This window comes from Aspergillus brasiliensis, assembly GCF_001889945.1.
Source record: "Aspergillus brasiliensis CBS 101740 unplaced genomic scaffold ASPBRscaffold_1, whole genome shotgun sequence".
Lineage (NCBI taxonomy): Eukaryota > Fungi > Ascomycota > Eurotiomycetes > Eurotiales > Aspergillaceae > Aspergillus > Aspergillus brasiliensis.
Window position 1 is genome coordinate 1,566,423 of NW_027137442.1, and position 25,369 is coordinate 1,591,791.

The 25,369-nt window shown below is 51.2% G+C and overlaps 9 protein-coding genes across 9 annotated transcripts; 6 read left to right on the plus strand and 3 right to left on the minus strand.

Moving 5' to 3' along the window:
• Positions 1–1,507: 1,507 nt before the first annotated feature.
• On the plus strand, positions 1,508–1,776 carry ASPBRDRAFT_36557 (uncharacterized protein; the record flags this gene model as incomplete). Its single annotated transcript, XM_067623528.1, has 1 exon — positions 1,508–1,776. The coding sequence occupies exon 1, from the start codon at positions 1,599–1,601 to the stop codon at positions 1,773–1,775; it is 177 nt and encodes a 58-aa protein (XP_067484583.1). The 5' UTR covers positions 1,508–1,598.
• An 83-nt stretch (positions 1,777–1,859) lies between these two features.
• Positions 1,860–2,269, plus strand: ASPBRDRAFT_36559 (uncharacterized protein). Its single transcript, XM_067623529.1, has one exon. The coding sequence runs from the start codon at positions 1,921–1,923 to the stop codon at positions 2,137–2,139; it is 219 nt and encodes a 72-aa protein (XP_067484584.1). The 5' UTR covers positions 1,860–1,920; the 3' UTR covers positions 2,140–2,269.
• Positions 2,270–9,849: 7,580 nt separating this feature from the next.
• On the plus strand, positions 9,850–11,602 carry ASPBRDRAFT_112062 (putative NAD+ kinase; the record flags this gene model as incomplete). Its single annotated transcript, XM_067616621.1, has 5 exons — positions 9,850–9,891; positions 9,945–9,995; positions 10,066–11,032; positions 11,086–11,362; positions 11,419–11,602. 5 exons carry the CDS (start codon positions 9,850–9,852, stop codon positions 11,600–11,602), a joined length of 1,521 nt encoding a protein of 506 aa, XP_067484585.1.
• Positions 11,603–12,868: 1,266 nt separating this feature from the next.
• ASPBRDRAFT_25012 (trafficking protein particle complex subunit 5) lies at positions 12,869–13,721 on the plus strand (the record flags this gene model as incomplete). The annotated part of the gene is made up of 2 exons (XM_067622121.1): positions 12,869–13,164; positions 13,229–13,721. The coding sequence occupies 2 exons, from the start codon at positions 12,869–12,871 to the stop codon at positions 13,719–13,721; spliced, it is 789 nt and encodes a 262-aa protein (XP_067484586.1).
• A 271-nt stretch (positions 13,722–13,992) lies between these two features.
• ASPBRDRAFT_50247 (microfibrillar-associated 1 family protein) lies at positions 13,993–15,666 on the minus strand (the record flags this gene model as incomplete). The annotated part of the gene is made up of 2 exons (XM_067626506.1): positions 13,993–14,076; positions 14,344–15,666. 2 exons carry the CDS (start codon positions 15,664–15,666, stop codon positions 13,993–13,995), a joined length of 1,407 nt encoding a protein of 468 aa, XP_067484587.1.
• Positions 15,667–16,096: 430 nt separating this feature from the next.
• Positions 16,097–16,639, plus strand: ASPBRDRAFT_50248 (putative ssDNA binding protein Ssb3; the record flags this gene model as incomplete). Its single annotated transcript, XM_067626507.1, has 3 exons — positions 16,097–16,342; positions 16,437–16,491; positions 16,572–16,639. The coding sequence occupies 3 exons, from the start codon at positions 16,097–16,099 to the stop codon at positions 16,637–16,639; spliced, it is 369 nt and encodes a 122-aa protein (XP_067484588.1).
• A 503-nt stretch (positions 16,640–17,142) lies between these two features.
• ASPBRDRAFT_114067 (putative GATA transcription factor (Ams2)) lies at positions 17,143–20,844 on the minus strand (the record flags this gene model as incomplete). The annotated part of the gene is made up of 4 exons (XM_067616788.1): positions 17,143–18,473; positions 18,526–20,513; positions 20,583–20,736; positions 20,805–20,844. The coding sequence occupies 4 exons, from the start codon at positions 20,842–20,844 to the stop codon at positions 17,143–17,145; spliced, it is 3,513 nt and encodes a 1,170-aa protein (XP_067484589.1).
• Positions 20,845–21,689: 845 nt separating this feature from the next.
• On the plus strand, positions 21,690–22,458 carry ASPBRDRAFT_50250 (mRNA splicing protein SMD2; the record flags this gene model as incomplete). The annotated part of the gene is made up of 4 exons (XM_067626508.1): positions 21,690–21,712; positions 21,835–21,867; positions 22,099–22,347; positions 22,416–22,458. 4 exons carry the CDS (start codon positions 21,690–21,692, stop codon positions 22,456–22,458), a joined length of 348 nt encoding a protein of 115 aa, XP_067484590.1.
• Positions 22,459–23,392: 934 nt separating this feature from the next.
• On the minus strand, positions 23,393–25,358 carry ASPBRDRAFT_113100 (putative dihydroxyacetone kinase (DakA); the record flags this gene model as incomplete). The annotated part of the gene is made up of 3 exons (XM_067616719.1): positions 23,393–24,021; positions 24,093–24,718; positions 24,778–25,358. The coding sequence occupies 3 exons, from the start codon at positions 25,356–25,358 to the stop codon at positions 23,393–23,395; spliced, it is 1,836 nt and encodes a 611-aa protein (XP_067484591.1).
• Positions 25,359–25,369: the final 11 nt, after the last annotated feature.

Genomic DNA, 25,369 nt, shown 5'->3' on the forward strand with positions numbered 1-25,369 from the left:
TTATCCACATAGCAAGCAACACTCTAATTCGGTAGCCGTCGTATCGCATCCTCTTCCAGCCTGACCATAGATCGAGACAAGGGCAGAAAGGAGCATGCGGATGGTCGAACAAGCTGCCTTCCGTCCCATTCCTTGTCATCGTCATCCCTCGTCCTTCGGCATCCCCGGGCGCACATCCCATCATCACGCCGACCATCCTTCTAAACTAATCCTTGGGTGCTTGTGCTTCCTTCTATTGCTGTCCAACCGCGCTGGGGTTGGAGGCAGCACCGTTATCATAACATACTTGCAACCACTGATACTAGCCCAGAACTAATTTGGACTACCCACCAGGCCTGACTCGGTGAACCACTTGTCTCGTGAAGCGCTGGGCTGATGATCATTGATTGCTATGAGCAACTCATTGGTCAAACCGGTGTGCTACTCCATACTTCATGTGTGCACAAGAGGCCAAGATTGCCTCTTCACCTTGGCAACAGGACAGATTATACTATCACCATTTCTCCGGCCTCATAGCCTACATCCATCATAGCACAACAATTGAGTAACTGTATGTTCCGAATCCCGAGCGTTATTTTCTGCTTATCAATTTCCTGGTCTGGTCAATCTATTTCGTTGTGGATCACATGTTTCATAACCATAGTTACGTGTGACGAGCCCGGATTAGATCAGCTGGCTGGGTGGCTGAACGGTGAAAGCCTACTTTGCCGGACGGACCACCTCTCGGTGTAGGGGGGGACAGGAGGGGATAGGGAGAACGGAAAGTTCGGCTAGCAATAATGACAACACTGGGACTGGGTTCAGGGATCGGAGAGGGGGGCGTTATACGGAGAGTACGGAGCACTCAAGAAACAGAATTTGCTCAAGGCCGGAGAAGAGTGGGGTGTGTACTCCTACTTTGCACTACAACACGCAAGTCGCAAGAGGCAGTGTGAGAGAGAGAGGGCAACACCGCTCGGTATCAGAGACGACAGAGACTCCACAGGTCAGGCTGGCTGTCTAGCTTATCATCCGGGATGGAGTGGGCTGGTGCCAATAAATGATTTTTTGACGAGTCCAGCTGCAGCAGCAAGAGAGGTACAGCAGATGGGATCCGCCTGGGAGCGCTAATGCCCCCCATCATATGTAATCGACAAAGGAAGCTGGGGCGGAGGATTATTCCATTGACATGGGGACCATTTCCAGAACCAGGGATACTACCGGAGCAAGACCGAACTAACAGCAGAGCCCTACCCACTCCGGTTAGTCCCCGTGGCTTTCCCCCTCAAGAAGCCTAACTAAGTACAGAGTAAAGTGGTGAAAGTTGTCAGTAAGTACCTGAAGGCTGAGCCCGAAGTCACTTTTAGTGCAGCCTTTGGGTCAGAGTTACATGCGCCCCTCCTCCTTCCCTCTTTTCTTCTCGGCCGCCTTGAAATTGGACCTGAGAAAAAGGCGTATGTGCCAAAACCTGCATACAGCCAACGAAGGGGCGCAAAAAGCATAAACAATAATAAAGTAGGAAAGAAGCCAGGAATGACCCTATCTAAATGAAGTAAGTGACTGACTACTGTCTGGAACTCTGGATGTATCCAACTAACGTTCTCCCCGTAATAGCAATAATGTGGCCACCGTGCTCCGGCCACCGGGGCTCACTTTACATATACGACGACGGCCTGGCGATCGGGATTTGTGGCACTGCATCCGTCACGCCCGTTCTAGTCCATCCATCTGACGCCCACAAATTAATGAGGTTTGCTAACTACTATCTAGGCACCTACTCGGAGAGTAGTTACTGACAAGAAAGGATTCAAAGTAGAATAGAAAAAAAAAAAAGAAAGAAAAAGGGACAAAAAAAAATGCTTGTCCCTTTTCAGAACTTCAGAACCCGGCTGTTCGGGGAGGCGGATAGCCTTCCATTGTGCTGTGCTAGAACCGCACCAGATGCGTGGCAGGCCAGATCGAAAGGGTAACGAACTTGACCAAGAAAAAAAAACCTCCGTGCGACGCCTTAAGCGGGTACATTCAACCACTAATCAAGATACATCATCGAAACAGCGACTAATCAGATGGTTGAGATCATCGTCTGGCTCGCCCTACAAATCAGAAGCCGGAGATTACAGGAGGGGAAAAGCATCGGAATGCATGTGCAGGCCCACCTGACGGCAGGGGACTGGAAAGCCGTGAGATGGAGTTGCCAATCGAACAGAATTCCAGAAGGCCTGGGGGCCAAATCAGCCCTCGATTGGGTTATGCAATGGATGGGAACGGGAGGCAAAAATGGAAAAAGGAAGGGGGCAGGGGAGGAAAAAAAAAGGAAAAAAGAAAAATTTTTCCAATTAATTAATTGAAAATGGAAGGGGAAGGAGAATCAAAAGTAAAAAAAGGAGGGAAATAAAAGGAAAAAGAAAAAGGTTCCCAGACCAAGTGGGTCAAGCCTCCCATATCCCCGTTTCTACGGGAATACGGAGTCAAACTGGCTGAACAGGGATCCTACCAGGGAGCAGGGAGGTCAGGTAAGCTACCAGCTAGCTTCGTATGGTACTACGGTAACCACTCAGCCTAGCTCTAGACTAAGGAGCTTGCGAGGTCCAGGATCTGTTCGTTAGTTACCTACCAGTCGTCTGCTCTAAGTGGTGCTCTACACGCCGTTCAGTCAGCCGAGGCTCGCAAACGGCGCTTTTCCCACAGCCAATAACACATCGTCGTTGCTGATCTGATAGGTTACAACCAACGACGCTTCAACAATACTACTACGTACTATATACTCTGAGAAGTGGTTGAAAATAGATGGATAACCTGTTTGAAGGTATGCTGGCTTACCTCGCCAGGGGTGGCGATGATGATCCCTCACGGGGGGATACGCCGTAAGGACTACACACCACCGAGTGCTTGCCTAACTTACATACTGCGTGCGTGATGTGCTCGACGCCTTGACTTTTGGACTCGTCCACCCCCGCTACTATACAAGGGTACGGATACTACAGGGAACATCAGCCACCATTCCTCTCAGGTAAACTATCTCAGGGGTGATTTTCAACCATCGGATAGACTTAGCAGCTCGTGCCCGCTGCTGCCACCGATATGGTGGTAGTTACTATCTAAGTTTTAACAGGTAGCAAGGTTCGGCTAACATGTCATTAGCTAATAATTGAGCGAAAGGCTAAACGATCACGAAGCGATGCGCCCTCCCGGCGGGACCCGCGCATCCCTGGGATATCAGAAAGTTAGAACTCAATATAAGGTCTCCCCCGTTCACACGCTATCATTATTGCGCCACGGATCAATTACGAAAGGCGTTAGAAGTAATACTACTATATGAGCCAAGGGCTTCGGCTCGTGATATCAGGACTAAAGTAAGACCTTTTAGCAGGACACTACGCCTGTCTTACCAACCAGGTAAGCCACTTGCAAGGTTTAAGTTGACTGCTTTATGGGCATCTATCTATCTGCTAGCTGGATTTCATTAATTGTGGTGTTTCTTGGCCCCTTGCCTTTACTGCACTGTGAATGATGGGGCCAGGAGGAAAGCAAAAAGCAACGTCTACAATATAGTGAAAACAACGGAATAACTGCGGAGATAGTGATGATTTGGGCTAAACGTGATGACTATGCGACGAACCTGGACTAAATAATGATAATAATAATAATGCACCATATTAATGATGGACAATGGGGCCCATCCGTCAGGGGCCATGGTCGCGCCTGCATAGCACCCTAGCTTCCCCATCAGAAATTCAGACTGCCTAGCTGAAATGTATGCCGCTCGATCCAGCAACCAAGTAAGCGAAATGGCGGTCGCCGTCCGAGACAGGCCCAAAGTAAGCAGCAGTGGTTAGTCTGGTCAGTAGTCTGGCTTCGGAGAAAGTCAACCAAGAACGGAGTAGCGATCAACCACCTACTTGATTAGTCCCAAGCCAGTGATCAACTCGCAACGCGCCTTCAAATCTTAGCTTTGTTTTTCCGAAGCCACTCCTCGCTAGCATGTCAGAATTCGTCTTACACTACGGAGTACTCTCTCGGCTGTTCTGGTCTTGCTTTCGCCGCCTTCCCTCACTAACTAGTAACTACGGAGTACGGCCTGAGGATTAACGTGTCATCAGACCATGGTTGGGCCCGAGCGCTCAAACTGGCCTTTCCCAGATTCTCAACAATGGAAAACAGTGGACGCTAATTTTAATTTGGCTTACTTTAGTGGCATGTCACTACTATTCACCAACCCCTAGATAACTTAACTTGTTGTTATGCCGCCGGAAGAGAAGAAAAGCCGACTCTGTCTCCAGCTTGAATACTACCTACTTACCTACTAGTATCTTCTGGCATGGTAGCAGCGCCCGACCATCATTGGTTGCCGGCGAAAGTGCTTACCTGCGCTGCTGTGCTATCAGGGGCTCCAAGCCTCCTTCATACATTCGTCATCTCGTCATCTAGCCATGCTTCCTGATGCGATCTCGCCAACAGTAACTTAGCACCTTACTTCGCCCACTTAAGAACTGGAGCTGGAGCTGGAGCGCCAGGCTGCAACCGACCGTGAAAATCAAGCCATCGGCGCAGGGTGGATGTGACACGGCATTCCAGATACCGCCGTCACCTGGCCCGTGTGATTTGTCCTGATTGTCCTGGCTGACCAGTGACCACATAATCCATCCTGGCACTGTTGTCGATACGGGTCTCGCAAAGCTTTTTCTCCTCCGCGGGCATCAATCATCGTCAACGATAAAGTTACTAGCAGACGGTGATGGACCGCGTGCCCTCACCGACGCCACTTCCATGTCTGAGCTCGCAAGCAGATCGCGCGGCAGAGTCGGAAAATCCTCCTACATAGTTACGTAGGTAGGGAGGAGCCTGAACGAGAAGGCCCAAAACCACCACCACCCAAGTGGGTCATATGTAAGCTGCATTCTGCCATTTGACGACCGGAAACGACACGCAAGTTGCGACATAATACGGAGCAGTCCGAGACCTCAGCAGTCGAGGCAAAGTAGTATGAGCCTGACGGTCTTGGAGGTTTGTCGAATCCAAGACGTTTTCCAGGCTGGTCTCCTGCGATTACCATTCCGCGGAACCGTCAGCCGCGAGTCTGCTCTCCTGCTCACTAATCTATCTACCACTAATCAAGGCTCCTATGGGAGGCATCTGCAGGTGGCCATGAGTCAAAATGGCGTACATACATATACCGCCAGTAGGTCCATGCATGCATGCATGCATGGGAACCAAAATAGGGCGCTGTCCATCCGGCCAATGAAGAGACATATCCGGGCTCAAACCTTCGTCTCCCAAATGCAGAGGACGACAATCGTATCAGTTGGAGAGGGTGGAGTATGACTGGGCAGCGGCGAGTTACACAACAAACCAGATCTCATCATAACCCACGGAGGAGCATGCATGATCTGCTGTAGGCAGACGTACTGACTATGCCGATGCGAGGTAGGCACCTACGGTACGTACGTATCTTCAACTGCCACCACATATCTCGGCAGATAACTGCAGCATTCTGGATGCTTGCATTGTTCAGATCTGAAGGGAGGGGAGGTATCACACAGAATGTGGCCTGTGCTTAGGTTTGTCCTACGTGTCAGCCAGCCAGTAAGGAAGAGGCAAGAATCCTGGGATGTAGTATAAAGGCGACTGGGGTCTGGAACGCTATGATTACTACATACTACTAACTAGTTAGTTACAGGTTTGGATTCAATGCCTCATGCCACCAGCCTTGGTTGGAGTCCATTGTCAGCCTGTCAGTTAGTTACATTCTACCCGGAGCGTAGGAGCAGCAGTACATACTACATACTTCGCCTTATTGTATGAAAGTGGGCAAGTGATGAGGAGGGGGGTGGCAGAGCCCGAGGCTTACCATACCATACCGCCCTAATCCGGTATAGCCGTCAGGCCACCACCGCAAGGCCAAATGTGACGGTGTCAGGCATGCATTTTGAATGCAGGCTGGGAATTGGATGGCCTCTGCAACAGAGGCGGGCTTGCGTCTCGCAGAAAAAAAAGGCAATGGAACCACATGACCGTCCTTGCACCAGGAAGCCTGAGAAATGATAGCGCTGCGCTCATCACATATCGCCTGCCTTAGGTGCTCGTTAGTAGCGAGGGCTTTCCGGCGGCTGCTTCAGCCTATGACGCTACGAGAGGGGCTTGTACATAATAGTACTGTGCTCCGGACCAGCATCATCTCCTTCCCTCATCGTTGCCCCTCTAGGGATACGAAGCGCCTTGGGTCGTTTCACTACCCCTGGCAATCAGATCCAGGCAGCTATGCCCTCCACCTCTACCATCCTCCATCCTCGCGGTGTGCTGGAGGGAACCCCCCACCAAACAGGATAATGCTATTCATTGAACACTGACCCAATCCCCATTGCAAAGCGAAGCGAAGCAAAAAGAACTACCACTAATGTCTAATACTACACACGATACTACTTCAGAGTTCAGAACTAAGAGAAGAGGGGCTAACCGGCAAAGATAACCCCGTTGACAGACTCACTATTAGAAGATCGGCGGTAAATCGCAACCAGGTCCCCGACGTACCATGACCCAGTTGCGGTCAATGATAGTCCGCGGTCCACTGATGGGATCAATATCTACTGGAACTGGGCAAACCACAACGACCTTCTCCGTTCGTTTAAGTTCCCAAGGAATCGAATCTCAATATTTAGGGATTAATCATCGGCGGTGGCTGAGATTCCCGAAATATTGCTGGTTGCTGCACTTGTCACAGACTCATGGCAGATCCATAAGTGGGGTACGTACCCGATTTGCCGCAGCCAAATTTGCCCCGAACGAAAGGAAATTAGCTGGTCTCCATATTTGTCTTTTTTTCTTCTTTTTTTTTTTCATTTCATTTAATTCTTACTTGTGCTGGTGCTGGTGCTGGTGCTGTGTTCTCTGCTCATCACACATTAGTAAGTGACATTACACATCTCATTCGGATTTCCCCCTTTCCCCTCGCACCCTAGTGTCTCTTTTGCATGATGTTAATCGGCAAACAGCGGGTATTGCCACAATCCACCATCACTACAATCACCAATGAAGTATTGTCAAGGGATGTCTGACCGTTGGTGGGTCAATCTAGTTCCAATTCTCGAGAGCAAATAACGCGGCCAGGATTCTGTCAAACAGACGCTACCTATGGATCCGTGAAAAAAGAGAAGAAAAAATAGGATCCTTTTTCCTTCTCGGGGGGCTTGGTCTCATCATGGCCTTACGGAGTCAGTCAAAGCCAGCTGGATGAGGGTTGTGGCGGTATGCAGATTGACCCTCCCCCGAAAAGGTAAACTGTTGGCGATAATCCTTCCCATTCCCAATGGAGAGTCATGCGTTGGGGCCGCCCGCAAATTGTCAAGTGCTCCAAAATGAATTGGTTTCTCGGACCAAGCGGACTTAGAGAGAGGGCTTGGTCATTAGTTAGTTATTCTCTGGTTTCTTGATTAACCTTTTACGTAGGTGGATTTCAATGTTCGGCCGAGTAGGGAAATGGTTAGCGGACTACCGTCGACACAAGGACCGAGAAAGTATGGTTCCCTTCCACTGGATGGAGACCCGGGCCTGCAATGATTGATGATGTATGGACAACAAGTTGAGTTCCGGCCATGACTGGAGTTCGGAAAGCCACATGGCTGACTATTCGTCCCGCCCCAATAGTCGATACCTTTTTCTCGGTAGTGGAAGTTTTCTCTGAATTGTCTCTTGCATCATCCGGGGTATCCTCTCTTCGTCCTTCGCCCTCTGTGGCTCAGGGCTGGAACTTCCCATCGACGCCTGTGCTAAAGATGGACGAAGACAGGGAAACAAAAAGACGACAAGTCACCTTGTCGTAATCTACATCATCCACTGCGACCGTGTGCAAAGTTTAGGGAAGAGATGTGCAAAACAAGTTTTGGGACACGGCAAGTCATCGTCGTGTTTATGTGTATGCCTATTGCCTATCGATTACCGATGTCCATCGTTAATCCCTCGCAAACCGTAAATAGATGGAGGAGGGGCAGAAACGGGAGCCGCGGGATTGTCGGGCTGCTGTTGTGAATTGTGACTTGTGTGGTGGTTGTACTAGTTACTACATATAGGGCAGTGGAGCCCGGATTATTCGGTGGCTGGCAAACATGGCACGTTGTTGTTTCTTGTGTCTTGTGTGCCGGTTATCCCAAAGGGCTGATCAACCTCACTTTATTGCTCCCTAAATTAGCCTGACCTTAGTTAACTACCTGGCTTGACTCTGACCATGGCTATGGCTATGGCTATGGCTATGGCTATGGCTATGGCTATGGCTATGGCTATGGCTATGGCTATGGCTATGGCTATGGCCCACTGCTAACGCGCCTAGTCTGGATCGAACTGGCCCTCGGGCGTGGATTTGTGAATTATTGAACCTAACCCCGATTACTACTTCATTCAGTCAGTCCCACTATGTACCTGTGCCCCAAAGGGAAAAAAAAAATAAAAATAAAAAATAAAGATAGAAGAAAAAGCCAGCTAAGAAAGTCTGTTGTCCGCTTGTCTCATGTGCCACGCATCCCTCATTCCCACTTTGCCGCCTCATGACATTTATTTTGACTATTCCTTTACAATTCAGTGTTCGCAGTTCACACAGCAATGCTGTATCATCCACTGAGACTAAGTATAGAGTACAATTCCCCTCGCTCACTACTGTAAATAGCAGTATACTTCGGATGTATCCCCCTTCTCCCCCCTTCGTAAAACAGTCTCCACAAAACAGTTGATCCAAATTTTCTATACTTGTCATTATGTGCTCATCAAGCTTACAGAGTACGGTACATACGGAGTAGAAATTAGAAAGCCACATTTGACTTTTCGCGTCCGTCCCGCAATGACCTGAACTATACTCCGTGGTCTATATGCGAAACTCCCCGACGTGATTGATGATTGATGCCTATCTATCTACTTACGGAGTAACTAACTAACTACTTTGTCGGTCGGTCGGTCGGTCGAGATTTCTAATTATATATCCCCGAAAGAAAACTATTGATTTCGTAGACCTTCTAGAAAAGATTGAATGAAGGGGAAGGCAACTCGGAGAGTTGATCTGATCGACCTATGGAGTATGCTAGACTGGCTAGCTGGCTAGCTGGCTCGCCTCACTTGGTAGATGGTACTCTGTACTCCGTACATGTGGAACAATGATGTGTTGGGTGCATGGTGGTCGATCTGTGTAACTACTACTAACTTGTGTTGAGATGGATTCGCTTAGTATCGGGGGTTGGACTGGGTTGAACCTTTGTTTGTTGTGTAGTAATTACGGAGTAGTTAGCGTGTGGGATGTTTGTGTCACTGCATAATAGATTGTTACTGAGATGGTTGGTGGTTGTATACTACTGCTTGGTTTGAGCAGTGTATACTCTTGTAGTGTGTTGAGATGTCAGTATTTGCCTGTGTAGTGCATTGTAGAGTTATGTTAGTATGAGATGACTCCATGCTATTGATTGTATTGCACAATGCTGGCTGGCAGTGAGAATGATGATGTTGGGTACATCCTTACCCTGGCATCTACTACTAAAAATATATATTCATCGTTGTATGAACAAGCAACAACCACACCAGTAAACAACGACCAATCCATCACAATAACTCAGTCAGGTCCCATCACTCATGCAATTATCCCACTTATATGCTTCTTATAAGCAATTGACCGTTTCAAATATTCACATCCATACCAGCTCAATGTTGACTCCGTTTTCATGCACAATGACCACCAGCCGGTAACGACGTCATACCCGCCGCCTTTCTTTCACCGTTTGCGAACCTCTCATCAACCCACACCAACCTTGAGTTACAATGACGACCACGCAATAATCATCACGATCAGCGTGATCTGAATAATCTCAAAAACACATACAGCTCATACACACACGCACCATGGCTAAAGGAGAGGAGTCATTAACACACCGCGACGGTCACGTAGGTTGTCGAGCAAGCCCAACCTATGCAGAACGAAGCTAACCTGTCCGCAGAGTCGCGGTGGAACGGATGGTTATTCCTCAGATACACATAACCAACTCGAGGTAACTATGATTCCGACAATATCACAGTAAACAAGTGAGTGGCTGACACAACCCTCATATATCCTGCTAGGTCGTCCTTCAACCAGAATGCAGCCATCGTCGCAAATCTTCCCTCGTCATGGCAGACGACCCCATGACGAGACCTGATCTCTCGCACGCCGACCAGACGACGGCGTGTTTCGTGCACTCGCTGATAGCAGGGGAATGGGGCGATCCGACGAACAAAGTGAAGGTGTTAGAGGGGGTATTGAAAGGGACCAAGGATGAAAAGGAAGAAGAGGCGCTAGGGGGTGAAGAGGATGATGAAAATGAGATAGAGAAGGAAATGATGCAATCACGACACCTGACGAAGAAGCAGTTATCCGATATGGCGTGGAACGTGCGCAAACTGTCCAAGAAGCTGGATAGCATCAAGCTGAAACTCACGGTTAAGACGGTGTTCCTGGTGACCAAGGCGGGCGATCAGTCGGTGATTGGGTCGACGAGGGAGGTCGCCCGGTGGCTTTTGTCGAGGGAGCGCGATACGCAGTATAATGTGTATGTGGAGAAACGGTTGGAGACGGATCCGGAGTTCGGTGCAGCTGAGATCTTGAGGGAGGAGCCATCGGCGAGGAGTCGCTTGAAGTACTGGGATCATGAGCTGGCGGCGGAGAGGGCTCATCTGTTTGATTTCGTGGTTACGCTTGGAGGGGACGGCACGGTTCTGTTCACGAGTTGGCTGTTCCAGCATGTTGTGCCGCCGGTCTTGTCGTTTTCGCTTGGTTCGTTGGGCTTTTTGACCAAGTTTGATTTTAATGAGTACCAGAAGACGCTGTCGACTGCGTTCAAGGATGGCGTGGTCGTCAATCTACGCTTACGGTTCGAGTGCACGATCATGAGGAGCAATCCGTTGCCAAAGGGCGAGTTGGCCCCCGGTGGGAAACGGGATTTGGTCGAGGAGTTGATTGGGGAAGAAGGTGATGATACGTTAACGCATAGACCGGATAAGGTGCTGCAGATATTGAATGATGTTGTTCTGGATAGAGGGCCGAATCCTAGTATGTCCTTATCTCTTATTTCATTTTATGGTGGCATCGCTAACTGCTTCTAGCCATGTCCTCGATCGAGCTATTCGGCGATGATGAACATTTCACAACACTGCTTGCTGACGGTGTGTGTATAGCCACACCAACCGGTTCTACTGCGTATAATCTCGCAGCGGGAGGGTCACTATCTCATCCGGATAACCCTGTTATTCTCGTTACGGCAATCTGTGCCCATACGCTCTCCTTCCGGCCTATTATCCTGCCAGATACGATTGTCCTCCGTATGGGAGTACCTTACGATGCTCGAGCGAGCTCATGGGCCAGCTTTGATGGCCGGGAGAGGTGAGCTACCTCGATGATGTATGTCATTGTAGGACGGATGGCTAATCTGGACGCAGGATTGAATTACACCCAGGCGATTATGTGACGGTTTCCGCATCGCGATATCCATTCGCGAATGTTCTACCCCGGGGTCGACGTGGAGACGATTGGGTGCACACTATATCCAAGACCCTGAATTGGAACTCTAGACAGAGGCAGAAGAGCCTTGACCCGGTGGATGAAGCAAAGCGCAATAGATGAGAAATTGCTTGCTTGCTAGCAAGAGCACATGTTTACGATTCGATATACGATATTACCAAATACCAAATTTTATGCAATTACTGCCATAAAACATGAACATGGATATCAATGCCGAGAAGAATGGAGAACCACACAACCTGACAAAATTATGCGCTAAACTTGGCGAGAAAATCGAACGTTCGATTTCTTTCGTAGCGGAGGTTGGTGATGAATTTTCGGCCTCTCTAGAAGCTTCGTATGGGTCGGCGGGTTTCCCGGGCAGCCTGAGGCCGACTATAAAAGGGTCTTCCCGCACCGAAATTTTCTTCCTTTTTCTCGCACTTCAACAACCATCCTTCGAAACTCGTCCCCGACGAGCAAAATTCTGGTCAATTGGAATTTTATGATGATTCCATGATTTCTATTCTGTGCTACAGCACTCAATAGCGACATTCACTCATCTACACATCAATCACGTTGTGCGCGACTAACTTGGTAAGTTCTACAACATTTTTTTTTCTTCCATCTGCTCCAACACGACCGAAGCCTTCGACTCTCGTCGAAGGTTTCTTATGATGAAAACTTTTCCTACATTCGCAGTTTCCACGCTAGTCGTCGCCATGAACCCATCATAGACGGCTCTGTGCGCAATACTTCCTTGGATGTCTGATTTGGTCGTCAATTCTTTTGATTTTTGATCATCATTGGTTTTGCCGCGAGCGTATGCTAATATTGCTTGCTTAGAATAGGTTTTGGCTTCAATAGCTCTGATATATCCCCTTGGAAAGGGTTTAATGAGAGGAAGGGCAGTTGAGGCTTTGTGGACGCTTGCCCTGGGGATTAGCTAGAATTCTTATTCGCAATGAATATTCGTTTGATTGGAGATGACTCGCTCGCAACTTTTTCGTAGTAGTCAATTGCTATCCAGCAGATTGTAGATGCTCTCTAAACCTCAAGTTAAAACATAATCACAGGAGATACTGGTATATGTCATGCGGCTCAACAGCCTATTTTCATGGGTTTGAGGCCATCGCCGAAACTGCATTACTGCGCCCCTGCCTCCCCGTAGATTCCCCATGCCGCCGACTAGAGGGACATCTATCAAGTATCAACAGCTTCGCCCACTACTCCGTCGGTCACTCAATTCCACCCACGAACCTATGAATCAGCATGATCATTTCGCCTGATCTTTCATACTGAAATTCCCACCAGAATGACCGACTAGCTCAGCGTCATCCCTCACAAACATACCTATCCTGAATACTCCATCAACACTCCGTCAACATCATGGCGCAACCTGCCCGCCACGCCGCGATGCTATCCATCAGCAACAGCGGCCCCAATCTCCCCGTAGCAGCATCAGGAGCAGCAGCGGACAGACAGCACCCAGCACAACACATCCACACGCAATCCCAATCCAGCCAGGGCCTGCGCGTGCCATCAAACCGCAAAACCATCTACGATAGACACCTGAACCGCAGCCGCAATGCGGAGCTAAGCCGGGCTAGCTTCGCCTTTCTGTTCGCCGAGATGGTGACCTATGCTCAGAGACGAGTCACAGGGATTCAAGATCTAGAACGACGGTATGAGCTTCGCTTGCTACCTCCACGTTCATTTATATGCTAATGCATGCTGCTATTGATACAGATTGAACGAACAAGGCTACCCCCTAGGTCTCCGACTCCTCGACCTCCTCTTCTACCGCACCATATCCAGTTCCACATCCTCCGCGCTATCCAGTTCTTCCTCGACGTCTTCTTCCCCTCCCAATCGTCCCCTCCGCATTCTCCCCCTCCTTCATCTCATCCATGGCCCCCTCTGGCGCCTCCTCTTCAATCGTCCCGCCGATGCCCTCGAGCACTCTGTCTCTCCTGAGACGCCTAATGAATATATGATTACGGATAATGATCCCCTCGTGAACACATATATTAGCGTGCCCAAGGAAATGAGCATGCTGAATTGCGCGGCCTTCGTGGCGGGTATCATTGAGGGTGTTTGCGATGGTTGTGGCTTTGAGGCGAAGGTCACGGCTCATAATCAGCCGACGGAAATGTGGCCCGGCAGGACGATATTCTTGTTGCGCTTTGGGGAGAGTGTGATGGAAAGGGAGAAGGTTTTGGAACGCGCTGGCGTTAAATAAATAAATCAATACATAAAATCGGTGTGATATGATATCCATAGGCTCTATGGTCGGCCTTTGCTTTATGCAGCGTTATTTTTCAATATTATAGAATGCGAACGGGTTCTTACGATGTGTGGTCTTTTGGGGGTAGGCTGCTTCGGCGTTGGATAGGGGTACGGTTCATTCATATGAGACAGTCGCAGCAGCATTTATTGTTGATGCGGAGGATTGTGGTGTGAGTATGAGTCTGTCCGGACATGGACATATGGTCAAGCAAGCCGTCTCATATTTACGTTAGTCCGTCCATCGAACGAACATGCTGGTATAATCTATTCTCCTCTCCCAGAGGCCAGGAGGATGGGACGTCCGTTCCCTAAATGCACCCATCATGAACCTAAAACAGATTCTCAATACCCCACAAACGCCGATTAGAAATAGAATAATGTCCCTTATTTGCATGCTTCTCATTTTACCGTTCTGGCGAAACACTCACGCGCCTCCGTTTCTCCCGATCTTCATAAGGTGATGGACTCCGTTTCCTGCGGCTGCTTGTATCGGGCCTATACCGGTCTGCTGAACGATCGCGACGGTCTCGTCGCGGCGAGTATGATCGGGATCTAGATCTCCGTCTCTCGCGCACAGCAGAGGCGTTAGCCCCAGTAGGTCCCTTGGGTCTTTCATCACGGTCACGGTCAGGCATGAATCGCTCGTCGGTAACGCCTATAGGAGGCCCACCACCATCGCGATGACGAGATCTGTTCTGGAATCCCTCGCCAAAGCGACCGGTGTCCTCTGATTTCAGATCCCGATAGCGCGTGCGTCCCTTCTTTCCGAGCTTCGTCATATCACGGATCTGCATGTACTGGGGTAGAGTTTCCCGCGAGACATCGTCCACAAACCTCGCGCCCATGACATTCCTCTGAGCGAGTCCCTCGCGCTCCATGTCTTCGTTGAAAAACGCTCCCTTGTGGAAGTATCGCTGCATGAACCCGGACTGTCCACGAGTAGCCTCCTTCTCTTCTTCCTGCTTGGCGAGGTATTCGCGGTCTTCGCGATCGCGCTCCTCGGCAGTGAGATTCCTGCGTCGCTCCACCTCTTCGCGCTCCTTCTCGGCGGCTTCAATCGCTTCACGCTCGCGCTTGATGCGCTTCAGTTCTCGGAGCTTCCACGCTGCGTACTCCGCCTCTGGATCCTTTCCATCCGTATCATCAATTGCTCCTTCTTCGCCTACTTCGAGCTCGTCGTCATCCCACGCCCGATTCGCCTCGCTCCGAGCAATGGCGTCTTTCTCGAGTTGTTCCCGGATCAAGGCGTCTGCTTTCTCCTGTCGTTGTATCCGACGCGCCTCGGTCTCGGCTGAGGTGTCCACCACCGTGCCTGTCGCGGCTTGACCGTTTTGTGTTTGAGCGGGGGCGTTGTTGCGCTTGTCTTTCTTGATAAACGTAGGTCGTAGAAGCACTCGGCGCGGTGCCTCATCTTCGGAACTGCTCTCTTCTTCTGAACTCTCTTCCTCTTCATCCTCCTCCTCTTCTTCTTCCTCTGATTCATCTTTCACCGTAGCCGTCCGCCCCGGCGCAGCAGCAGCAGCAGGCACCCTGTCGCCAGCAACAGGAGCAGCCGCCTTCGCAGGCTTGACCTCTTCCTCCTCCTCATCCTCCGTCACAAACCCCTCTTCATCCTCATCCGCTTCCTCCTCAATCTTCACATCCTTAACACCCCGAGCGATTTTCGCTGCGCCCGCAGGAAACGAGCTCGCCTTGGGCGCTTGTCGTCGCTGTTGTTCGAGTCTGCGCCGTTCCTGCTGTCTCTGTCTCTCGGCTTCCTTTTTGGCTTCTTCTTCGGCTTCGTCTTCTTCCTCGGATGAGGAGGGTTCCTCGGCGATGGCCTTGCCGGGTCGGTATCTGCTTGGTCGGACGGGGTTTGCGGTCATGCCGCGATGGTGGGAGGGGAGGGGAGGTGGCATTTCGTATAGTGGTATCAATTTTCTTCAATAAATGATTAATAAAGTGTGCGCTGATATAGTATATTTCCTTTCCAGCACATAAATTGAAGTAGATGTAAAGCGCGTGGCGTTGTTCTGATTACTCTCTCTGTACTCCGTGAAAAAGAATTATGAGCTTTGCGCTCCGGAGCCCATACTTAGCTCTCTCCGCCTTCAATCGGGACGGACTTGCATCAGAGAAAGCTGCCAGACAATCACATGACCACGCGTCACGCGCGCCGCGCCAACAATCGATCTCATCTACTACTACCATATCAATATCAATATCAATCCCTCCATTGCCCCTCTTGAAGAAAAGAAAGACTACATTCACAAACAAGATCACTCCACACCCTACTCAAACCACCAACCAGAAAACCAAAGAACCGAAGAAAGAAGAAAGAATCGGAAAATGTCCCTCCAAACCCCGCGCATCCTCCCCTCCCACCTCCACGCCTTCCACCCTTCGTCCGCCGGCCCACGCACTTCCCATACCGTCCGCATCCTAGGAACAGTGACTGCTCTGCGCGGCGACACGGCGACCATGACGTGCGGAAACCACGGCGATGTGACACTGATCCTGAAGCCCGATTCGCATTTGCAGATGGGCAAGTTGGTGGAGATTATTGGGAAGGTTGCTGATTTGGATAATGGAGCTGTATGTTTCCCCTCCTCTCTTTCATATTATCATTGGGGGGGTTGTGGTTGTTTTGGGAGGACAATGGCTAATGTGATCTTGTGTGTGTGCATAGGGTGTGGGTATTAGAGTCCTTGGGAGTACGGATTGGGGGAGTCCTGCCGATTGCGGTATGTTTTTTCCCTTTACTTTTCTCTCTGGTGGTGGAGGGGGAGGAGGAATAAATGGCTAATTGTGATTGTGGTTGCAGATTACAAGATCTATGAACATGTTGTGAATGCTACGCATCGGCTCAAGCCTATCTTTTATGATGAGTGAGTGGGCTGTTAGTGGAGGAATGTGGTGTGAAATGAATGGGTTAGGGGAGGTATAGAGAGAACCTTTGTGGAGCTGCTGTCGTATATGCAGATTGCTGTGCTGGGTGCTACTATCATTGTGCATCATGTCCGGGTTATTCTTTGGCGTTGGGTTATTTTACGATATCTGAATATCAAAAATGATATACCATCAAATCTACATTATAGTAGACACAGCTTGTCAATTATTGTTTCATTCATGTTTAAGCATCGCAGGGAGTGCTGGTATCTTTTCTAACCCGGTTTAATCCTCCCAAGTTTCCATTCCGTGATATCCATCCCATTCGAACACTTTCCAACAAAAAGCATAGAATAGCCTTATGTGATCACCAAAGAAAGACAGTAGCGGCAGATAGCATCATCACCATTGCCTATCCATCCAACGCCATCGCTAGCAAAATCAAACACATTGTAAAGAAATATCAAGAGAAAGTCGGCATCGTCATAACAATAAAAGGAGACTCATTAAGCATCATTTGTAGTCTGGGGTTCCTTGTCCTTGGCTGCTTCGGACGCTTTCTCTTTCACGCCCAGGGCCAAGCTGTCGGCGTTGAGTGCGTCGGAACTGAAGAAGCCAGAGTCCAGGACGTTGTTGTCAACATAGTTGAAAATATCAAATTGGGGGTTCTTTTGGAGGTCCGGATCAGACAGCAGCGCATTGATGAGATCTTGGGAATCTTCACCGGCTGGTTCGCCATCAGTTCCCGTGGGAGAAACGTAGTCCGAAGGAATCCAGTCAGGCCAATTGCCCTTGTTTGCATCAAGTGCGAAAAGCGCGTCGGCATTGGCAGAAGGTGCGTCCGAGAAGATATCCACGATCATGTTGTCTATCCCGCCAAACGCGTCCGCGCTGAAGGCATCATCTGCCAAAGCAGGAAGCCCAAGACCCTGCGAGCGTGCCTGCTTAGGCGTCTTGCTGTGGCGCGACACCGGTCCCGGGCTGCTCTGGATCCGCTGAAGTCGTTGCGCGGTGACTCTGGTGGGCGTCGCATCGCTGCCGAGGCCCTTTCGGGTCCGCGAAGGCGAATCGCCAGGAAGGGAGTGCCGCTTTTCGCCCAGAACGCTCGCGCGGGGGTTGCGACGCCGAGGAGTGGGGCTGGTAGGCAGGTCAAAGTCAAACTCGGGACTCTCGAAGAGGGCGTCCAAGTCAGCAGATGTCTGATTCTCCTTGTCGTCCGATCGCTTGTCCGATCCGCTAGTGACACGAGGGCTCCGCCGGGGGCTGTTCAAGGTGGAGTCACCTAACGCTCGCAAAGGCCCGCCCTCATTGTGCGAATTAGGAAAAAGCACTCTTCTCACAGACTTAGGAGTAAGAGCATTCTCACCCGCAGCAGAAGCATTGCGGTGTTCAAGATTCCTAGCGGGACTGGACTGGATCGCTGCTCGGAGGGCTACCACCGGGTCATTCTCTTGCCAACGACTTCCCGCAGTATCGGTCGATTTGCGCGGCTCCAGGCTGTTTGCGCGGCGTCGTTTGGCTGGGAGCTCCTGAACATCATCGTTGTCCTGCGCATTGCTCGGCTCGTTCTCGGTGTTCTCGTTGTTCTCGTTATCACCGCGGGGGGTGGTGCCATCGTCCACTGGGGGAGAGGATGCATCAGATACACCGGGCGAAGAGGCATCGGGCTTCCCGGCTTCAGCCCTGACGCGGTTCCTCGCCGACGTAGGGTTACCTGACAGCGGACCACCGCCCTTGCGGTTCCTGGGAGGACGCTTCCTTTTGTTGTTGCCGGACTTGTTGTTCCACTTGTTTTCTGGCCGCATGCACTTGAACTTGTGAAGCCAAAGACCACAGGCTAGAATGTCATTAGTAACGGGAACAGACGAAATAACTGGAGGGTTACTTACGATTGCAGAGAAGGACTTGAACAAAATCCTTATCAGTATCCACGAGGCTCTTCTTGTAGATCTTGAACTTGGTGACCTTTTCTTGGTCATCGCGATCCACGGCTTGCCAGAACAACATAGCAGAATCTTTGACCAGGTCAATGGCCTCTTCTTCGCTACCATCAATCTCCTTGGACCACGCCCTACGCCAGGTAGGGGTCTCAATCGAACCGCAATTTTCACAATAAGGAGGAGCCTGTCCGTCCCGAATACACTGGGCAAGACGTGCTTGAACCTGCCGCACTCGTCTCGCACCAGCACCACTGCGAACCTTGCCGTCCTCAGTAGGGGGTGGAGGGGCGGGTGTTTCCGCGACAGAAAAGTCACTCATCGGGCCATTCCAGGATTGCGTGTTGGGCACATGTACATGGGTAGGCATTACCGGATCACTTGCCGGGATCGCACTCATCAGCTGCTCCAATTCGCTTTGCGACATGGGAGCGGGCGCGAGAGGCTTAGGAGTTTGTCTGATACCGGCACGAGACGATGGCCGCGAGCCCGCAGCACTGGCTGGAGCACGAGGAATCGCAGATACCTTGTCCTTGGCAGTTTGGTCGGGCAGAGCGTCACTGGCGGGATAATGATCATGGTTCATGGGCCCCACGGGTGAGCTGGCTTGCACAGCAGGACGCACGCTTCGTTTGCCCCGAGCTACACCGTTGGACCTCGTGCAATCCTCCAGGGGCGTACCAATATCGTCATCAAGGAGATCGTCCATACCCCCACTCATGAAGCCCGAATCTGGGTCAGTGGCCATAGGCGGGAGAACTGGGCTGGACCGGTTCGGGAATCCGCAGTCGAGAACGGGAGGTGAAGACGGCATATTGAATGAGGGCTCGAAGATGCCTTGGTAGCGGGACTCCTCCGGGGACTGTGTGGTGTTGTCACCTGGATGGTCATCGGCCGCGGAGTATGGTGACGTGTACTGAGGAGTGCTCTGCATCGACGACTCACGCAAGAGGCTGGGCCGGGGGCGTGCTCGGCGAGGCAGTTCATTCGCATTAGAAATCGGGGTTGGCGGCCGAACAGGCTCCTCATTTGAGCTCTGAGCAGCAGCGATTGAAGGGTTGACGGGGGTAGGACGATGGATACGCACGGACGCAGCAGTGCTTGCGGCCACACGAAGGGAGCTGGGCTGCCTTTCAATGTTCAAGTCCGACTTGCCGGGCCAATCCGCACGGTACAGCTTGGCTCTCTTCCGGGGTTGCTGTTCCGACGACTCGTCACCACTGCCGTAGCCGGACTGCATAGAGCCTCTGCGGCTGGCATATCTTGCATGCATAGGGAGATCGGACTCGCGCATAGAAGCACTCGAGGTGGGGCGAATAATATCGGTGTGGGGTCTTTCTTGTGCTTGCTCCTGCTGCTGCGCAGAGAGCTGGCAGCCAGGGGTAGACATCCGGCTTGCATGACCAAGCACAGACTGTGCGGGCGATACCGAGCGAATAGACCCGTTGGCAGCAATCGAGGGCAGTTCCCGTGGCGTGGAGCCTTCACTCAATAGGCGATGGAACCGCTCAATTCCGGCATGGTCCACTGGTGATGCCGTGCGGTCGGGTTGTTGAAGACGGGGGGCCAGCAAACCCGGGTTTTGGCGAAGAAAATTCGTCCAGGCCTGAGCGTCGAAGTCGTGGGGAATGACGTTGCTTAGTTCGCGATATCTCTGCATGCTGTCCAGGTATTCGCTCTGCATGACCGTGGGGACAGGGACCAATCGCAATTTAACCTCCAATGTTTCCTGTGCGCCTTTCGAAAATAGACCTAGAACATTTTTGCAAACACGACCGGTGACCATAGTTTCCGATTGATGTGCTGGTAGATCCGGGGTTGGGGAGGCGGAAGCCAACACCCATGATAGCATGCCTTGTCCGACGAGGGGCGTCTCATATTCGGAGTAGTCGTAGGCGTATACTGTGTAATCCTGTCCAAGTTTGGCAACTAGTTCCGGGCTGTCACATGAAACCATTGCAATAAGTATCCACGTAGTGTCGGTTGACCCTCTGGCGTAAAGCACTCACCTTGCCGAAACAATGGCTTGAATGCAGGTCTTCAATTCGATGACACCAATTTGTGTCTTCTCATCGAGGGCAGCAGTCTGGATGTCGAGAAGATGGGGCCACCGGGCCAGGCAATTTGTCTTGTTGGCATCGTCAAATGTGTAGAGCACCTTCACTGCAATTCCGGAACCACGCAATTAGTAATGAACAATTTTGACGCCACAACGAAAAAAGGTCACTTACGCCTCATAGGCCGGACGGAAATCCCGTCCTGAGAGTCCATGCCACCAGATGAAGGAAATCAACCATATGCTGAACCACAAAACCAAGGTGTAGAGGGAGAGAGTCGTAAGGTTTCGGAGAGAGAAAAAGAGGGTTGCACCCGGGTTGTTCGGAAGGTGATTCGAAAAGGGAGTCTCGAAAGTGTAACCCGGAACAACAGGGTTCAAGAGATCGACCGTTGCAAAACGAAGCAAGGTAGGATAGCAATAATCGTTGGATATGTATGCGTCTAGCGTTATCGACCACTCAGAAAGGCCCAATTGGCGGGAGTGTCAGCCAGGGGAATGCCGAGGCGTGGATGCACTATGCAACGGAGGTCGCGGGGAAAGAGCCTGTGGAATGCTAACGCGGGACACGGAGCAACGAAAGGAGAGGGTGCGGTGAGAAACCTGAGGCATGGGAGAGAGAAGGAGGTTAAAGAGGAGAGGATGAGAGAGAGAGAGAGAGAGAAATTGAATTAATGTGAGGCACTGAAGGCTTCTCCCTTTAACCGCAGGCCGACGAGTTGGGAAGAAGAGGGAGAAAAGAGGAGGGACGGAGGTGAGGGTGGAAGGAGAGAAAAAGCGCAGACGCCTTGCATTTGAAGAAGTGATGAAGCTTGGACGAGAGCGCATCCGAGCGTGTCGGACGCGACGTGACGCCCAGCCAATCGCGCGCTCGGCTATTCCCGCCGCTCAAACACGGCAAACACGCGTGGCACGTGACAACACCCGCGCCAAGCCAGGCTTCCAGAACAGAAGCTGCGGATTGATGCTCTCAAAGACGTCCCCGATCAAGTTCAAGCCTGTCCCTGCTGTCCTTCTCTGCACCGGCATCTCCCACCTCTTATTTATACCTACGCCTACCATGTCGACCGATCCCAAGATCCAGTAATTACCCCTCTTTTCCTACCCTCCTTTACATCCCGATGAGTCATTAGCTCTCGTCATGGTGTAATCCGCTCTTCAACCTGCCGGGACCTCATTGCTAACCTTGTCTTGCAATTCCACAGGGACCTGCTCAACAAGCCTAAGAGCGAGCTCACGTACGTTCTCGAACCCCCTCCCCTTCGATTCGGCTTTTATCAAAGCTTCCTTATTCCCGTGTTCCCATCACATGATGCCTGATCCTTTGCACACCTATCATTCCAACTACTACCCACCCACGATATCCGGACATTGTCCCGCGCGCCTAATTCTCATCGCGCCACATCATGTCTATCTATCTACCCACCCATCATCATCGTCAGCCTTTCGCTAACTTGCCCCTCATCCAGTGAATACGAGGTCTCCCTCGTCGAGGAACATGAGCTCACTGCCGGTCCTTTGTCTCTTCTCCAAACCGCCACGCGCACACACACCCAGGTCCTGATCTCATGCCGGAACAACCGCAAGCTCCTCGCCCGTGTCAAGGCTTTTGACCGCCACTGCAACATGGTGTTGGAGAACGTCAAGGAGATGTGGACTGAGAAACCCAAGGGTGGTAACGGCAAGGGTGTCAACAAGGACCGCTTCATCAGCAAGATGTAAGCAATTGCCATTGCCTACATTCACCCCTTATCAGAGACATTTCTAATATGATCGCCTCTCATAGGTTCCTCCGTGGTGACTCCGTCATCCTCGTCCTGCTCAGCTGAACTCCGTTCACGTGATGCGCTCAATTCCCTTCTTGAACGGTCCTGGGCCGGTCCGGGCGTGGCTTCTCTCTGGTCGAGCTGAATCCGACGGAGACGACTTCTAGTTGACACAGACGAATGAACGATACCCTTTTAGTCGTGCGATACTTACGGGATTGGACGGGATGTTAGATTACATCATCACACGTACAATCTGCCTCCCCGTCCATTTAATCCAGCCCCTATCCGGACCTTGGCTCTCTTTTCGCTTTCCCATTTCATATATTTGCTATCTTTTTCTCTTCCGATCTCAAATTCACCGTTTCTTCTCTCTGATTTACGGCGGGGGCAGATTTGGCGTTCTCCGGACTCTTTTGTGTTTTTAAAGCTAGAAAAAGGAATCTGAAGTGGAGGAGTATCTCGGCTTGATAAAAAGTAGGAGGGGGGAACATTGATGAATCGGGTCTTACTCGAGTGAGAGCTAGATAGTTCTAGCCAGAATTGTGAAGTGTATCTGACTTGGTTGGGTATACTCTGAATGATGTTAATACTCAGATAAACGATCAAACAATGTACGAGTACACCACTACTTCACGTAATGGCTTGTCACCATTGTGTAGCGCTGCTACCTACCTACCAAACTGATTTAAATGTTACCATACCCATACGATAGTATACGATAGATGAACCCGACCACGATCCTATCCATCCAAACAATATTGAAACCTAAGCAGTAAATACAAGAAGCAGACATGCCAAAGAAAACACGCACACCAATTTATATCATCATATTCATTCATCATCATGAAAATTATATTAAGAATAGAAGAAGAAAGATAAGGAGACCCATAATATCCTCGGTCAGCTGATGCAAATTATATATCTTTAATTTTACCCCGGGCCCGAAAAAGCCATAAAGAAGTATGCCAGAATGGAAGTGATACTTTCAACTCCTTCACAGCGCCTCGGCCAGACCGTTAAGGAACACGCTGAGTCCATAAGCGCCCGGGTCGGGGATCTTGCCCACCCATTCGTCTTCGCCGCCGACGTAGACGGATCGGCCTAGGCTGGCCTTCATGTTCTTGGTGGAGTCGGTGCCTTGCTGTGCTGCCTTGGCAGCGACGTGAATGTCCTTGGCCTTCTGGAGCTGCGTGCAGAAGGGGACGAGGGCGTCCAGGAGGGTACGGTCGCCGGGTTGGGCAGGGGTGTAGCGGGACAGTGCGGAGAGGGAGTACGAGAGTGCAGCAGCCCAGACATCCACTGTGGCGGGGGTGGTGGTGCCTCGGTCTTGCTCGCGGAGACCGTGGGCCAGGGCGTTCAGGAAGATGGCGTAGATGGCTCCGGAGGTTCCGTCCATGACGTTTTCGACGATGCTGACGATGCGGTTCACAGCGTTCACGACATCGTCGGTGAGCTTGGATGAGGGGTCTTCGATGAGCTTGAGGACGGCCTCGGCGCCACGCTTCAGGCCCACGCCGCAGTCGCCGTCTCCGACGATGGTGTCGAAGTGGGTGACTTCGGGCTCAGCAGCGATGACACGCTTGAGTGCGCTGCCCAGGACCTTCTTAAGGGAATCAACATCCACTGAGAGTTATATTAGCTAAAGCCGGAGATAAACAGGCGGCCATGATGGACCGGATACCGGGGGAACTCACGTTTGACATTGCTGGGCTGATCCTCGGGCATCTTGGTTCTCTTCAGCTCAACAGGAGCATCAGAGCGGTGCTCCCAGGTCTCAGGACGGATGGGAGCAGACCAGCCAACCGCCTCAGCAGGGGCATCGAGGAGCTCAAGGAAGGACTTGCCCTCGCCCAATCCGGAGTCCACGAGCTTCATCAAGGAGATGCTGAAACCCAGGCCGTTCAGACTGGTGAGGAAGGTTCCCTGGATCACCCGGATGGGCCGAACGTTGTAGTCTCTGTTCAACTGGCGGTACACCTCATCGGTGATGCCCGAAAGTTCAAGAGCGCTCACACCACCCAAGTTGTTGATCAGCAGCACGAAGTCATCATCGGGCTTGCGAGTGATCCAGGCGCGGTCGGGGTCATTGTGATCCAAGAGCTGAAGGAGCATGGTTGCGACCAGTTCGGTCAGCTCGAACTTTTCCCGGTGAGAGCCCGGTTCATTGTGAATGCCCATGCCGACCTCAACCTCGCCATCCGGGATGGTGTCCGTTGGCGGGGCTCTGCCAGGCACATGGACGTGCTCCAGGGAGGAGCCCACTGAGACGAGGTTCTTGTTTGCCAATTGAGCGGTGCGGTAAACATCCTCGAGAGATCCACTAATAAAGTTGGTCGTCTTAGCTTACGCTTCTGACACTTATGAAAGGAATCAACCTACCCAGCTTCGGCCAGCGCGCTGACGATCTTCAAGATGAGGATACCACCACTAATACCGCGACGGCCGACCTTGCCGCCCTTCTTCTTGCCGACACCAACGTCGTCGTTGATGGCGAAGAATTCCGTCTTGATACCGGCGGCCCGGGCCTTCTCCGTAGCCATACCGAAGTTGAGGACATCACCAGTGTAGTTCATAGGGATGATAAGAACACCCTTTTCGTGGTCGACGCAGTCCATGACGGCCTTGCGAATTTGCTCTGCGGAGGGAGATGCGAAAATAGTACCGGCGGCCGAGGCATCTAGGAAACCCTTGCCAACATAGCCTGCAAAGGCGGGCTCATGGCCGGAGCCACCGCCAGAGACAATCGCGACCTTAGACTTGGTAGTCGTATCCGGACGACGGAAAATGATTTTGTTTTCGGGGTCATAGGCCAGAGAAGGGTTTGTGAGAGTCAGGGAGTTCAATGCGGTCTGGACCAGATGGGTAGGGTCCGAAAAGAAGTGTTTGGCTGATGGCCGCGTTAGCGCATGTATCCGACAGCATCTGATCCAGTGGATTTTGTGGAGAAGATCTGACTTCATGCCGGCTGTGG